This window comes from Populus nigra, chromosome 15, assembly GCF_951802175.1.
Source record: "Populus nigra chromosome 15, ddPopNigr1.1, whole genome shotgun sequence".
Lineage (NCBI taxonomy): Eukaryota > Viridiplantae > Streptophyta > Magnoliopsida > Malpighiales > Salicaceae > Populus > Populus nigra.
Window position 1 is genome coordinate 4,918,068 of NC_084866.1, and position 14,896 is coordinate 4,932,963.

At 30.2% G+C, this 14,896-nt stretch overlaps 1 protein-coding gene across 1 annotated transcript; it reads left to right on the plus strand.

The window, feature by feature from the left end:
- The first annotated feature begins 10,019 nt into the window (after positions 1-10,019).
- On the plus strand, positions 10,020-11,744 carry LOC133674073 (putative GATA transcription factor 22). Its single transcript, XM_062095043.1, has 3 exons — positions 10,020-10,341; positions 10,727-11,104; positions 11,225-11,744. The coding sequence occupies exons 1-3, from the start codon at positions 10,147-10,149 to the stop codon at positions 11,558-11,560; spliced, it is 909 nt and encodes a 302-aa protein (XP_061951027.1). The 5' UTR covers positions 10,020-10,146; the 3' UTR covers positions 11,561-11,744.
- Positions 11,745-14,896: the final 3,152 nt, after the last annotated feature.

The following is a 14,896-nucleotide window of genomic DNA, read 5'->3' on the forward strand; positions in this document are numbered from 1 at the left end:
AAAGACAAATTGATCATGTCCCTATTTAGCATCTATGATCGACCCTCTAGTTAAATATCATCTAAACGATAAACGACACCAATTTTATATATATAGAATTGATCTATTATTAAGACCTGTTTTAATAATAGATGGTTTTATATGTCTGACACTTTTAGAAATAGTAGAACCTCTTCTAGTCCGAACCAAGCCTCGTTTAAATCATGTATAAATAAATTATTAGCCTTTACAATATAATTAAACATCTATATAATTGAATTAAAAATATATACATGCCATAACGATGTATCAAGTATGAGTTGAAAACATGGACTATATGTATTTTTGTATGACAAGTTTAATAAAAGATCATCAATAAATTGCACATAGTCCATATTTTGTAAAGTACATCATATAATTAGGTGTGAACATAATCGATGAAACTGTTGTTATTTACCACAACTATAAATTGCTTCATTGATGTTAATTGTTTTTCACACTTCTTTTGTAATACTAAATGTTAGAGGTGTGTCAAATTGAAATGTTCTGCCGTCAATATCAAATAAAAATATCATATGTGATCTATAAATTACCACATCAACAAGTAATTCAGCTAGGATATTTAAAGCGCTCAATAAATCATGACTAAAAAAATCTTCAACCTTTTCTCTACCATCCACAAAATATTTTTTAAAAAAATTATTAAAAACTGCTAATAAATTCATGATTATATTTTTATTGCAATAACCATCAGAATCATGTGATAATATTTATTTTTTTTAGATTTAATTTCTAGTCATATTCTAATCACATCATCAATATCCATAAATTCTCATATAAAATATCAAAATCCAATTTAGAAGAATTTGTACCCACCCTAAACAAACATATTTTTAAAAGCAATTTTTTTCTTCAACTTTAAGTTAAAGTTACGTGAACAACATTTTTTTTCCTTTTGCTGAGTCCATCTTGCTAGTACATGGGCCAATTGAAAAGTCACAAAACATTGAGTTGATTGGGTACATGACAGTTGTTTTGAAAGAAAGAGGCACGTAAAGCCTTATCTTAAAAATAAAAATAAATGGAGCGCATATGTACGAGGTGTTAGAAGCACAATCAACAACAATTGAGGATATATTAAAAAAACACTTTCGTTAATTGCAAAACCAAAAACCTTAATCTCCACTCATCTCGAAGCAGAACAACCATTGATGAACAAAGCCCTATTTTCTTCCCCATCTCCTCAAATGTATGAATCTCCTACCTGTACCTATCTAATCATCTTAATACTTTTTTGTTTCTTTTGTTTTGAGGAATTACTAGTGTTTTGTTTTTATTATTGTTGTGTTTGCAGCCCAAGTGCTCTAGTTTAAATACAAATTAAAAATATATTTTAAAAAACATATTAAAAAAAGATATTCATGTGCTACTAGAACTGGCAAGTCAGGTTCGCATGCACTACTACTACTAACTCATTTTAAAAAAGCAAGGATGATATGTTATCTATCCCATTAAAAAAAATAAAAATAAAGGCTCACATGTGCGGGTTTGCAAACATAGAGTGATAAATATTTTAAGTGTCAAGAATAAGAAATAAAAACTCCTTTTCAAATAAAAAGGTTAAAAAAAAAACAATTACAAAAGAACGAAGATAAAAACAAAAAGAAAGGTGATAAATTGATTAAGTATAAAATGATAAATATGTTAAGTGTAAAGAAAAAAGGAAATAAAAAACAAAAACAACTTTTTTTGCAAAAACAAAATTTACAAAATTTACCATTACTACAGTAAAAAATTACAAATTTACCATCTCTACAATACCCAGTATATTGTACTTGGTGTGGACCCGCGCTATACTATAGGGCTAGACTATTATTTTTCCATAAAAAACAATATTCAACTAGCGCAAATATAATTTAAAAATAAAAAGAATTCATGACTCAGGTCAAACCTAATTAAATTAAATAAATTGATTTTATTTTTATTAGATGATAAAAAAAAACAAAGATATAAGATGAGCTACTTTTTTTAAAAAATAATCATGTTGACCTTGAGAATTTATTTTTTCAAAAAGAGATAATAACTTAATTGATAAGCCATTAAATAAAGAAGGATGAAATAGGGTAAACAAAAAACCTAAAAATCAGCCTTGGTTAACTCGAGATAGCATAACAAACATGTGACCTCGATAATCAAACCGAGCCAACCTAAGTTATCCTGTGAACTCGTAGCCCAGATTATGAGATTGAAATAACCCAATAAAAAAAATAAAAGAAATTACAAAACCTAATTTTTTTAAAATGTCAACCCGCGTAAGCTTTTCAAACCCATGATTTAGATCATTAGACCCGAAACACCCTATCTAAAAAAAATCATAAAATTCAATTTTCAATCAATCAAATATTAAAGGATGAAATCAAATGTAGACGCCTCTCACATGCTGGCACGTGCATAACTCGTGTCAACTATTTTTTTTATTTGATTTCTTAATTAAAAGACCCAATTGTCCCTCTGCTGATTTGATAATAACAAAAAAACCTTTGTAAAAGACAAAAAAGCCCCATAAGGCAAAATCTTAATTTTTTTTTTGCTTTTGAAGACATTTTAGTCGTTTCGCTCTGTGTTTTTTTTTCTTATTATTATTTTTTATGTCTAGTCAAATATCAAATTGTCCCTCGTCTGATATGATAATTATAAAAAAATCATTATGAAAACACAAAACTACCCCTTGGCTCTAGTTTTATATTTTTTATTCTAATTATATTTTAGTCATTTTACTATGCAATTGAGATGAGAAAAAAACTTATTTTTCTCTGGTTAGTTTGATAATAACTAATGTGCTTGTGAAAAGACTTTAATACTACAAATAATCAGTTTTAAATCTTTTGATGTGAGGGGCAAAACAATAAATAATGTTTTCACTCACAAATTACAATAAAAATCCCTTTTATTTTAGCTTTGGTTAATGAATTCAATGTCTATAAATGGCATTAAAATCTTTTTCACATATGTATTAGTCATTATCAAATTTACAGAAGAGAGAGATGAGTGACCCTCATTCCTTTTTATTGTGACTATTGAATTAGAAAAGTAAGTTCTAGCAGATGTTAATAAAGAAGGTTTAGCAGAAATAATTGTCCTGTGCTTTTCTTGGGCCAAATAATTAGTCAAAAATGTCACATTCTATTGAACTTGGGCTCAAATGGGAGCTTGATTCACATTTCCATCAAATCATATTGCATGTGTGGCAGTTTATCCAGGCGCAGTGCATCATGGCATTGCATGATTTGGCCATACACTGATCCGCAATACAAAGATATATCATCACCAAGAAACAACTTCCTTCCACCCCAGAATTGGATGATCCATCATTTAGCAAGTATATGGATAGTAGAGATTTTCCCTGTGGGTATGCAAAGATGTCAATTTGCACGCAAATCTACAGATAATCGAAGTATGCAACTAAAATTGATGGTGCTTGAAACTCTCTCTTTTCCAGAACGTTTCCATGCATTGAGGAAAGGCCCTTTTGTTGCCCCTGGCAGCCCTTGATTAGCTAAGGAATCAAATTATTAGAGAAGCAACAGCACTAGCCAGGAGACACTCTTCAAGCTGTTCTGTGAAGATGCCTCCGTCATCGGAGTCATGTCATATCTGTCGGAGTTCAATACATACATGAACAGGAGTGACTCAAACGTAGCCTGTTTTACGAACTTAAAAAATCTCGGATCAATCCAAAGGGATTGGAAATTATGCATATTTATCTGGTAAACCAAAGTCATCGAGCTGTGATGAAGAGAAACAGAACATTTCCCTCTGGGTGGTGCCAAAGCGAGGAGCTATGTGAATCACTTATTCCTCAGGTATCTGATAATGTTTCGTACAGTTGTTTTGTCTTTCTTTCTAAATGATTTAGCTAATTTTAATGCGATTTGAGAGGTCGAATTTGACATAAGATAACAATCTACCAATAATCTTTAGTCCTTTACTAAAAGACAGTTTTGGAGAGGACATGCTGATAATTTGAGTTTTAATAAACAATTGAGACTTTATAGAGTAATTAAAATAATACAAAAAACCCAACTAAACCCCAAGGCTCTTTTACTGACCGCTCACACACAAATAACTATTCAGTATAATATTGTGTTGTTTTTCCCTTTGAAAAAAAAAAAAAAACTATATGCTTTGGTATTGGTAGTATTTTGGTATTTTCCCATTAGTTACTTTAAATTTGTTTGGGATATATTTGTTCTTTTCATATTATTTTTGTATAATAAAATAATATCATTAACCTCCGGTTCAGATTTTCTTGAACTTGTTTGGGAGAGTTTTTTGTCTTTTAATTTCTTGAAAAACAGTTAAAAGACATGTTTGTCTTTACTTAAAAAATATATAAAAAATTCATCTCGGCCTTTCACAAAGTCTTTTCTCATAGTTTTTAATGTTAATTTCATTTGCGTTCTTTAATTTTTTGATTTATAATATATTTTTTAGTTTTTTTATTAAAATTTTATTCGTTTTCAATGCAATTCTTCAAGTCTAATTTGTCATATATAAGTTTTTTCAATTTGATCCTTCTTATAATTTTCAATTTTTTTCCTTTGCTATTTTGTAAAAGTTTTGATAATTTTCAATTTCATCTCTCAATTCAAGTTTTCTAATATATTGTTTTTTTTTTAATTTGATCTTTATTTTTTTGATTTTTAATTTATTTTGTTAAATTTATTTTTCTTATCAATTTAACCCTCCAATAACAAATTTATTCTTACCCTCTAATTTATTTTTTATTTTGATTTTCACCCTCACTCTTTTAATTGTTATTTTATTTTGGATTATTTTGTGTAATTGATTTTTTATCCTGATTTTATTCTTTGGAATTTCATTTGCTGTAGGTTGGGCTTTATATTGGTTTTCATGCATGGTGTTTCCGGTCTAATGACTTGAGTTATGAGTTTAAAATATGAATACTAGTTAATGTCCTCTTTTTTTGGATTATTTTATTTTCAAATTCCATCATTCGAGACTATTTTTTTAAAACATAAAAATTCACTTTATGGTTTTTTTTAATTTTGTTTTTCAAATTATGGTCTAATTACTCGGCTTATACCTTTGTTTTCAAATAGCAGAATCTTCCCAACACCATCATACTCCTACCAAGGCATCCTAGAAAAGAATTAAGGGATCCATTCGTAATTGTTTAACATCCCTTAAGATCTTAACCACACCTCTTACCACTACACGTTATGAGGTGTTGCTTCAATTTAGAGAAATGATTCCATGCAATACCATCTCATATAAAGGGTGGAATGAACACAAAAAAACCCTAACACGTCTTGTTACTTTCATTATGTCCATAATTATGATACTAAAGAATTAATGTCATACCTTGAAAAAGATTATAAAGAGTGATTTATTTGGGATACCTCTAATAATTTATAAAGAAGGATATAAAATATGAACAAATAAGGAAAATTTCTTATGATGCACTACTCGAGATTAAATAATTTTCAAAGATTATATCTCCATTATCTTTGAAATTTTGAATTAAAGTACTAATGTTTCTCTATGTCTCCAATATCTCAAATGAAAAATTTCTATGATGAGATCTTCATGTCTTTATTGAAATCATTTTCATCCTAGTTGTCTTCATTTAAACATATTAGGTCCATTTAGTTTTAGACATTTATATTGAGGTCTTAAACTTTTTTTTGACATTCCCACCCTTAAGTTTTAAGACATGAGAGAGAACATGGCAAAAAAATAAAGGAGGATAGAGAAAGTGGTGTCCAATAAAACAAGCGTTGATCTTGATGTCAATAATGTGTTTTTGAACTTCCATCTTGTTGAAAAAAGTAGATTGAAATTAAGAAACATTTTCTTATTCAGTTTAATTTTGTGTTGTTTTGATTGAAAATGAGTTTATAGAGAATTTTTAGGGTGTTTAATAGGTGTTTTAATGTGAAAGTAGGTTAGAAATTTGGTTTTTAAGGTCCAAAGAACTTGAAACCTAACTTTTTAGCTAGAATCTAAACCAGCAGCAAACAATGTGCAGTTGGTTTTATTTTTTTTTTTAAATAAAAAAATGAATAACATATTATCTACCCTTAAATATAAAAAAATTTAATGAAGGCTAGATGATGGCTTAGCCTTGTAAGCTCACATGTCAGGTTTTTTTTCTATTCTGCTAGACGTGCGAGCCCAATCTTCTAAATCCAAACACCTCACCTCTTTGTATAGTTTATTTTTCTTTCCAAAATTGTTTTATATATATATATATATATATTGATTGAAATGCACAATAAATAAAATTCATAACATGATATTTAAATTATTAATAGGTTTTTAAGGGAATGTTAATAATTGTTTTTTAATTACTTTATACCTAATATGAAAAAACAATTAAAAATGTGCTCATGAATATTCAATGAAAAAAAATTTTCTTTCTTTTTTGTTTTTTCATAAATTATTGACATGATTTTATAACATTAATGATTTTTTTTCCCTCAATCACATATAAAATATTAAGATATTATTTTAATATTTTTTATTAAACTTTTCCTTTAAGATCATGATAATTTTTTATAAAACAATACTTTTGATTAAAAAACATGCTTTCATTAAAAAATTAAAAATTAAAAATAAAATTATAAGGAAATAGAGTTTAGATTGATGCTGTTTTTTCTATTTATTTCAAATGACTAAAGTTTTTAACATACCTTTATTTTAAGTATCGCTACCTTTATTGAAAAAATATATTGCTAATAAAAAAATATGTTTTATTAAAAACCATGAATAAGAAAAGAATAATTTTTCCAACAAAATGTATTTTTTATTCAAAACTTAATTCATTCTATTCCTTTCAAATATATAATTTAATTATAAAACAACTAAATGGAAATAGATTTAGATAACTGATGTTGCATGTGAGAATTATTTCTTTTATTAATAAAAATTTTCATTTCATCTCCCAAGTTTTTATTTTTATATTTTGGTCCTTATAAGTTAGATGGGTATGATTTTTATATTTTGGTCCTTATAATTTGATCCATAAATTATAGAAAAATCAATTTGGTTTCTCAATTTTTTTTTCATTTTAAGTACTTGTAGTTTTTGTAAAGGTTGAATTTCATTCTTAAAGATTTCAATTTTTGTATTTTTAGTCCCTATAGTTTTAGGTTTTTACATTTCAGTGCTAAATTTCATTTTCTTTATGTTGAAAATTGAAAATCTGGCTTGAAAGGGTAAAATAATCTTTTCATGAGATATATTTGTTATTCTATAGTTGTTAAGGGGTAGATTTGTATTTTTCTAATTTTTTGCACAATAAAATTACTTGAATACTTTTAAAAGCAAAAACAATATGGTCTAGGAGCATTTTTTATTTTTTACTTTTTTAAGCACGGTGTAATGACTCAATCGGCCTTAGAATCAAACTTCTAAAAGCATGACTTTAGGGGTTCTGCATAATTTCATAGTAATTATTCGGTCATAGAGGCAATGTGGTAATTTAATAAAGAAAATAAAAAAATTATTGACGCTTGCATTGCACGCGTCAGCTACTCCATTACCTTCAAGTAACTTGTATGACTAACTGTAGCAGTGAGAATTTCCTTCTGCCATGTCAATAGATTCCCCGCAGTGTCCTCATCTTCTAGAGATGACGCGAGTTGGTTGGTTCTTGACGGAATGTCGCCAATAGTTTTTTTTTCTCTCTCCTCCCTTGAGATTCACATTGGCCATTTAAAATTTTAGGGTGGTCCTCTTGGTTGCGCGTATTTGGGTATTTATCCTCGCTTTTTTGATTTGTTATTTTTGTTCTTGGCCCTTTTGTAAGTTTTTTATTTTTTTTCAATTTCATCTTTCAATCTAAATTTATTTATTTTTTAATTTTAGTCCAGATTCTTTTTTTTTTTGGAATTTAATTAGTCATAATTCTTTTGATGGTTTCTTCTTTTAATGCTTTAGTGAAATTGATTTTTCTTTTCAATTTCATCATTTGGCATTTGATTTATTGAAAATTGAACTTCATAGTTTTTCTAGGTTTGATGCTTCTAATCAAATGAACCGAGTCACGAGTTTTATAAGCTAACAAGGGTAGATATAATTTTTTATTACTTATTTTCTTTTTCAATCTCATTAATCGACATTGATTTTTTTTTTTTTACAAATAAGCTTCATGGTTTTCTTTGTTTTCCTTTTTATTGGGTTATCACAATCTCATGACTTAATCCGTGAGTTTGGCGGGTTAATTAGCGTGGACTCGTGTCTTTTGTTTTGCTTTTAATTACTCTTTCTTCTTTAGGATCCCTTTGTGTGGTTGACTTTTTTTCTTTAAAAAAATTCATCCTTTAATATTTAGTTTGTCGGGAATTGAGCTTCTTGATTTTTTCATATTTGGTGCTTCCGATTAAATGATCCAAGTCATGTGCTTTATAGGATATATAACAATGGTTTTTTAAAAATTGAGTTTCATGATTTTCATGATTTTTCTTTTTATCAAGTTATTTCAATTTCATAATTTGATATGTTGGTTTAACGGGTTGATTTAGGTGGCTCGGGTATTATTTTGGCTTATAATTGCTATTTTTTAAATCTTTTTGTATGATTGATTTTTTTAAAAAATTTCATCATTTAAAATTTGATTAGTTGAAAATTAAGTTTCAAATTTTTTTCAAATTTATGCTTCTAATCAAATAACTTAGATCATGAAATTAATAGGTTAACTCAGGTCAATATTGTTTTTTATTTTTATTTAATCATTTTGCATTGATTTTCCTCATCAGACATTGATTTTTCTTCTTATTTAAAACATTTTTGTATTGACTACACGTTATTATTATTTTTTTTAAAGCAACTCAACTTGTGCCGACGTGTGAATATTGGAGAAGTAAACCCTAGGTCCTAAACCTCAAGATCCAAAAAGGGCTTTCCATGTTCTATCTTTTAGCTAATTTTGGTAGCTCCTTCACATATCTGGAACAATATTAGTTAGTCCATATATGTGGCTACAGAGAGACCTTTCCATCTCGATATTTGAGCTATCTTTGATGAATCAAAGAGACAGATCAGACCAAAAATAGAAAAAGCTGGACAATTTCTCCTTTTATCAGATGGTGGTAATTAAAACAAAATTGGAAAGATCAGAACTAAACAAGTTGATCGAAATTTGTGTGGGGACTAAAGAGGCTGTCGCTGTCCCTAGCTATAGGCCTCCTAATTACAGTGCCTTTTGGCAAGGCGAAGAGGGGATGCTATCTCCCATGCAAATCTCTGCCCACCCATTTCCTCATATGTCTGCACAAACCTGTAAAGCACCTCTCTCCATGCCTGTATGTGTATATATATATATATATATATATATATAACTCCATTGATTTGCAAAAATTATACAGTGCTCGAGTGAAAAATTCGAACACACACACTCAAGATCAATACCCCCCGCTAGATTTATAAGCAATCAGACGCTTTTAATTATGTGACAAGGTGATACAAGAAGTCTCAATTTTTCATCCTAAATTAAAGAGAATAGAACATGTCACCGATGATCAAGACATTAGATGATTTCATCTCTTTTTTCTTCTAGCAATCATATGTCGTAGGGTAACCGAGCAACTCTGAAGCAGTACTCTCAAATCAGTGCAACACTACATATTCATCTTCATTACATATACGCTTACATATACGCTTATGATTGCAACTCGATGTCAGAGTGGGAAATGCATTTATGGGTTTTGATCAATGGCCCTAAGGACAAATAGAGGCATGTGCTATGTAGGGTACATCAACCTTAACCTTAAATGCAGTAAAAAAAAAAACATATTGCAAGCTGTGTATATAACTGGTATTTCTTCATGGAGTTAATTTCGATCTGGTAATGGGGCGAATACAGCAGATACGGATTTGTCATACTGAGTCGAGTAGTAGCAGTCTACACCTCCTTGTAATTTGTCTTCATATAATTTGTTTGCTTGGGTGACATGTGGTCACGTGAAAGGCTTTCAGGCCTCTTCTTGCCCTTTACCCCTTCCTTTATAAGACTCCTGCTATTATTAATTAAAGCCCTTTTGGACTTGCTCGCTCGCTATTCTATCCTATCCCATATTGTCCATCTTTACTGGACAGCGGGTGCAGCAAAACTCTCTATTATCTTTCTCCCCCTCGCCCTCCATGACTCCCGTCTATCTGAACCCAGCATCCTCTTCTTTCCCTTTTGTGGATCTTAAAGAGGAGCAACACCTGCAGCTCTTTCTGTCACCACATCAAGCTGCCACTTCTCTCTCAGGTCCTACTAATTTCTTTAACACGACTCATGATCAAAGAGAAAGCAAACTTGCAGAGTCGCGCCAGCATGATGATCATGAGGCAAGGACAGCATATTTTAATTGCATGGTTTCATTTTTCTTTTTGTCTTACCATTTTATTTTTCAATGTGATCTCAACTTCTGGTGTAGAGAAGCACTGTGTGGTGCCCGTACATCCTTTTCTAATGCCAATATTTACATGATCATAACATGATGAGTGTTTGTGTCGTGTAATTAATCAATAACTGTTTGCATTTAATCTCACAGAATCTTTTGATCTTAGTTTTTTTTCTTTAATTTCATCCTCTACTAATTCTTAAGTTCCATGAGGATTAGTGTTTATTAACATTCATGATATATATAATTGTAATATTCTTTGACCAATTAATAGGTGTATGTATGGCCTGCTTGAGTAACTTTGTATACTTTGATGTTGATCTGATCAGGTTGACAAGTACAGCATATCACTTGGCAGATTGAGTGATCATAAACTATTTCCATCATCTTCATTCCAACCTGTGGTAAATGATGATGATGATAGCAATTTCCGCAAATTATTCTCATCGAAAACGGAGGACGGTATTGAAGGAAGTGGTGATAGTTCAGTCAATTGGATGCCCTCAAGGATGAAGACGATGCAAGAAATGACCAACTCAAATCGCTCAGAAACTGATCATCAACCAATGAAATTTATGCTCAAGTTTCACAATCAGCAATGTCAGAATAACGACATCAACTCCTCCAGCAACAGCAATATTAGAGTCTGCTCTGACTGTAACACCACCTCAACCCCACTTTGGAGGAGTGGCCCTCGCGGTCCTAAGGTTTATATATATATAAGAAATTATAAACCAAAGCACACACGATAAATTAAGGAGAATTAATGATGTATGCATAAAAAATGATTGCTAAAAAATGCAAATTTGTTTTTTTTTATGATGCAGTCACTTTGCAATGCCTGTGGGATTCGGCAAAGGAAGGCCAGACGAGCTATGGCAGCGGCTGAAAATGGCGCGGTTATTTCCGTTGAGGCATCATCTTCTACGAAGAGTAAGGTAAACAGCAAGGTAAGGAAATTGCGGACGAGCCATGTTGCGCAAGGCAAGAAACTGAGCAACAAGCCTCCTAATCCACCTCTTCAGAGCCAAAAGAAGCTTTGTTTCAAGAATCTTGCATTAAGTTTGAGTAAAAATCCAGCCTTACGACAAGTGCTTCCACATGATGTGGAAGAAGCTGCAATCCTACTAATGGAACTATCTTGTGGCTTTATTAACAGTTAAATCTTTTTTATTTTCTTTTGATCTTTGATTTTGTTCCTAGGAATTTGTCAGCTTGTTTAATTTCTGTCAGCGAGAGAGATCTTTTTTTTTTTCCCTGCATGCCGCAAACAAAGTATGGCTGGCTTCCTATCAGTCTGTCTTGAAATAATTGAAATCAGTAATAATATCTAAGGTCTTCCAGGCACATCTATCAATATTGATTCAAATTCTTGCAGCTCTTCTACCACTTGTATATGATACTTCAATGTCCTAGAATGTTAGATTAACTAGCACAGTCCATTGTAAGATATTTTTCAGCTATATTCTATGATCGATGCCTAAATCTTCTGAAACATACACAGGTTTTTTTGTTCAAGTATTGTCAGAATGTACAATCAATCAATTTAATTTTTTGGCTAACGAGTACAGGTTATTTTTAAAAGAAAAGTGTTACATAAAATTAACCAAAAAAAAGAGAAAAAGGCAACGTATACAAGCACCGTACGTGGATTAAGAGCGTACAAAAACAAATGTACATGCGCCACAAAAATTGCTCGAGTTTCTTGTTGGTAGTTTTGTGTGATGCTGAAGTGCCACAGACAAGCTGATCCATGTCGAAAACCTTCCATTGTAGCAGCATTGACAGCGCAGAGATAGTGAAATGATTGGTCTCATCCTCCACATGGAAAGAAATCATGGAAAAAAGAAATCCGAAGCTAAGAAATAGGGCAATGGATCAGTAATGTTTGGTTAGTTTTCGAGGATAAGGTTTACAGGCCAATGAACAGGAAATTTTTTTTTATTAGTGTCGATGTTGGCCTGAAAGGTGAGTGAATTTGGCATGGAACGATCGAATGGTTGTGTTTCACAATATGAGATAAGGAAGGGAAAAAGGAATTCTTGCAAAGGTATCACAGCTCACAAGTCATTATTGTAAGTAAATCAATGTCTCTCCTCCAAAATCATCTTCCACGCCATTAATAGCACAAATACAACACAATTTAAATCAATTTTGCTCACTAATAGCTAAATAAATTACTCCTCGCTTTGTTTTTTTAGTGTGGCTGAAACTTATTCCAAGGAAAGACATGGTTTCCTTTTCATTTTTCTCATTATTTCAACTCCATCACACCCTATTATGGTCCGCATAACTCAAATTCAAGCCAATTCACATTTCCTCCAAATTGACTCCTAGAACCCTAACATTAATTTATAAAATTAAGCAATAAATTTTTTTCCACACTTCTCTTTTCTTCCCTCTTTACTGTGAGTTCTCACTTTAGAATCACATGTCTCTTCACTTGTTCTTCTTTAATTTCATGTTTTTGAAAAATTAAACACTCTTCCCTTCTTAAATAAGCTCTAAATCTTGGTTTTTCTCTAAGCGTTTTAGTATAAAATTGATAAAGAAAAGAAAAAATATTCTATTTTCTCTCTCTACTAAACTGACAGCTTATAAAAGATGGAAAAGAGAATTTGTTTTCTATTCTATTACCATTTTACCCTCCTTTAACCCATGTCTCTTAATTTTCAGGTAAAATTTCAGACTTCCGGTGTAACCCCAATATTAAAGTTGATTTATTTTATTTTTTACTTTCTCATGGTAAAATCCTCATTATGATTCATTTACTGTTATTTAAAATTCTTGAGTTTACAAATATATATCCTCTCTATTGAGAGAATTTGTTGTGAAAATAAAATCATCATTATAAAAACTTTAAGGGTTTGGTAAAAACTCTTGATATTGGTGAGGAGATTTCACCAAAGAAAAAAAAATCTTAAAGAGGATATATCTTCAAGTAGAAAAAATCTTGAAAAAGGATTTTTTTCAAGAGTTGTAAAAAGCTTTGTGTAGATTCATCAAGTAGAATTGTACTCTAAGTTTGGACAAGTAAAGAAAAACAATACTCAAATATGATTTGGTATTTGAGGTGTGGAAGTAAACTTGCTGAATCATGTTAACATGAATTTGCAAATTCCCTTCCTTAACTCTTTACTTTAAATACTTTAATAATATTGTTGATTATTATATTTACTTGAAGTAATTTGTCTTAACTGTAAATTTTAATGATACACCAATTCACCATTCTCTTAGGTGTTAAATTGCTTTAATCCTTGAATAATAATTGGTATCAGAGCTTAGTTCTTATATATAAAGTTTTCTTAAACTTTGAATAGAATTACAACCACTAGTTATAATCTCCAAAATAAAAGATCATGTACATTTATACCATATATTTTTTTATGCTCAATGCATATTGGAAAGCTAGAGTGATAATTTATCTTCAATCTATTGATTTTGATTTGTGATTTTATGTAGAAAATAGACTTCATAGATCTATTAAAATTGAAAATAGTATTGAGTTCCTAAAACTAGAAGTGAATATATGAATAATGATAAGAAATTGCTTCACATGGATGCAAAAGCCATGAACACCTTATATTGTGCTTTAAGTAAAAGTGCATTAAATAGAATTACCTCATGGAAAAATACTAGAAATATTTGGCATGCTTTGGAAGTAACTCATGAAGAAATTAACCAAGTCAAATAGTAAAAAATTAACATGTTAGTTCATCAATATGAGTTGTTTAAAATGCTTTCTAGTGAATCCATTACTAGCTTGTTAATTAGAATGAATACCAATACAAATATTTTGGAGGCACTTGGTAGAACATACATTAATACCAAAGTTATAAGCAAAATTCTTAAGTTTCTACCAAAAACTTGGGAAGCAAATGTAACAACAATTTAAGAAGCTAAAGATCTCACCAAACTTCCATTGAAGGAGCTTATTGGTTTTTTGAAGACTCATGAGATCACTATGGATAAGCAAGAACAATAAGAAAAGCCAAAGAAGAACTTGGCATTCAAAACTATTCATCACATTGGAGATGATGAGGAGGACGATGATGAAGGTGATCATGAAGGCATTAAGGAGAACATTTTCTTAATCATAAATTACTTCCAAAGTTTTTTAAAGAAGAAGTAAAGTAAGAAAGATCCTCAAACTACAAGAAAGATTCAAGCAAATAGCTCTTAAGATGCTACAAATGCAACATAACTGGTTACATCAAAGTAGATTATCCACTTCTTCAAAACAAGAAGAAGAGTCATCATTATAAGAAGGCAATGAAACCTACTTGGAGTGATGATCCAGATTTAAGCTCAAGTGATGAAGAAAAACATGTTGCAAACATGTGCTTTATGACAATAAAAAATAAAATGATGTATAATCTTCGCATGATAAATCTGACCCTATATTTGATGAATTATATGATACACGTGAATCTATACGATTAATTTAAGAAATTAAGTTCAAAAATAGTACCTTGAAAAAGAATTATGTATACTAATTT

Bases quoted from the DNA above. Each gene is read 5' to 3' on its own strand.
- LOC133674073 (XM_062095043.1), top strand. From the start codon at position 10,147: ATGACTCCCGTCTATCTGAACCCAGCATCCTCTTCTTTCCCTTTTGTG. The intron at 10,342-10,726 runs GCAAGGACAGCA...TGATCTGATCAG, and splicing joins GCCAGCATGATGATCATGAG to GTTGACAAGTACAGCATATC. The intron at 11,105-11,224 runs GTTTATATATAT...TTTATGATGCAG, and splicing joins GTGGCCCTCGCGGTCCTAAG to TCACTTTGCAATGCCTGTGG.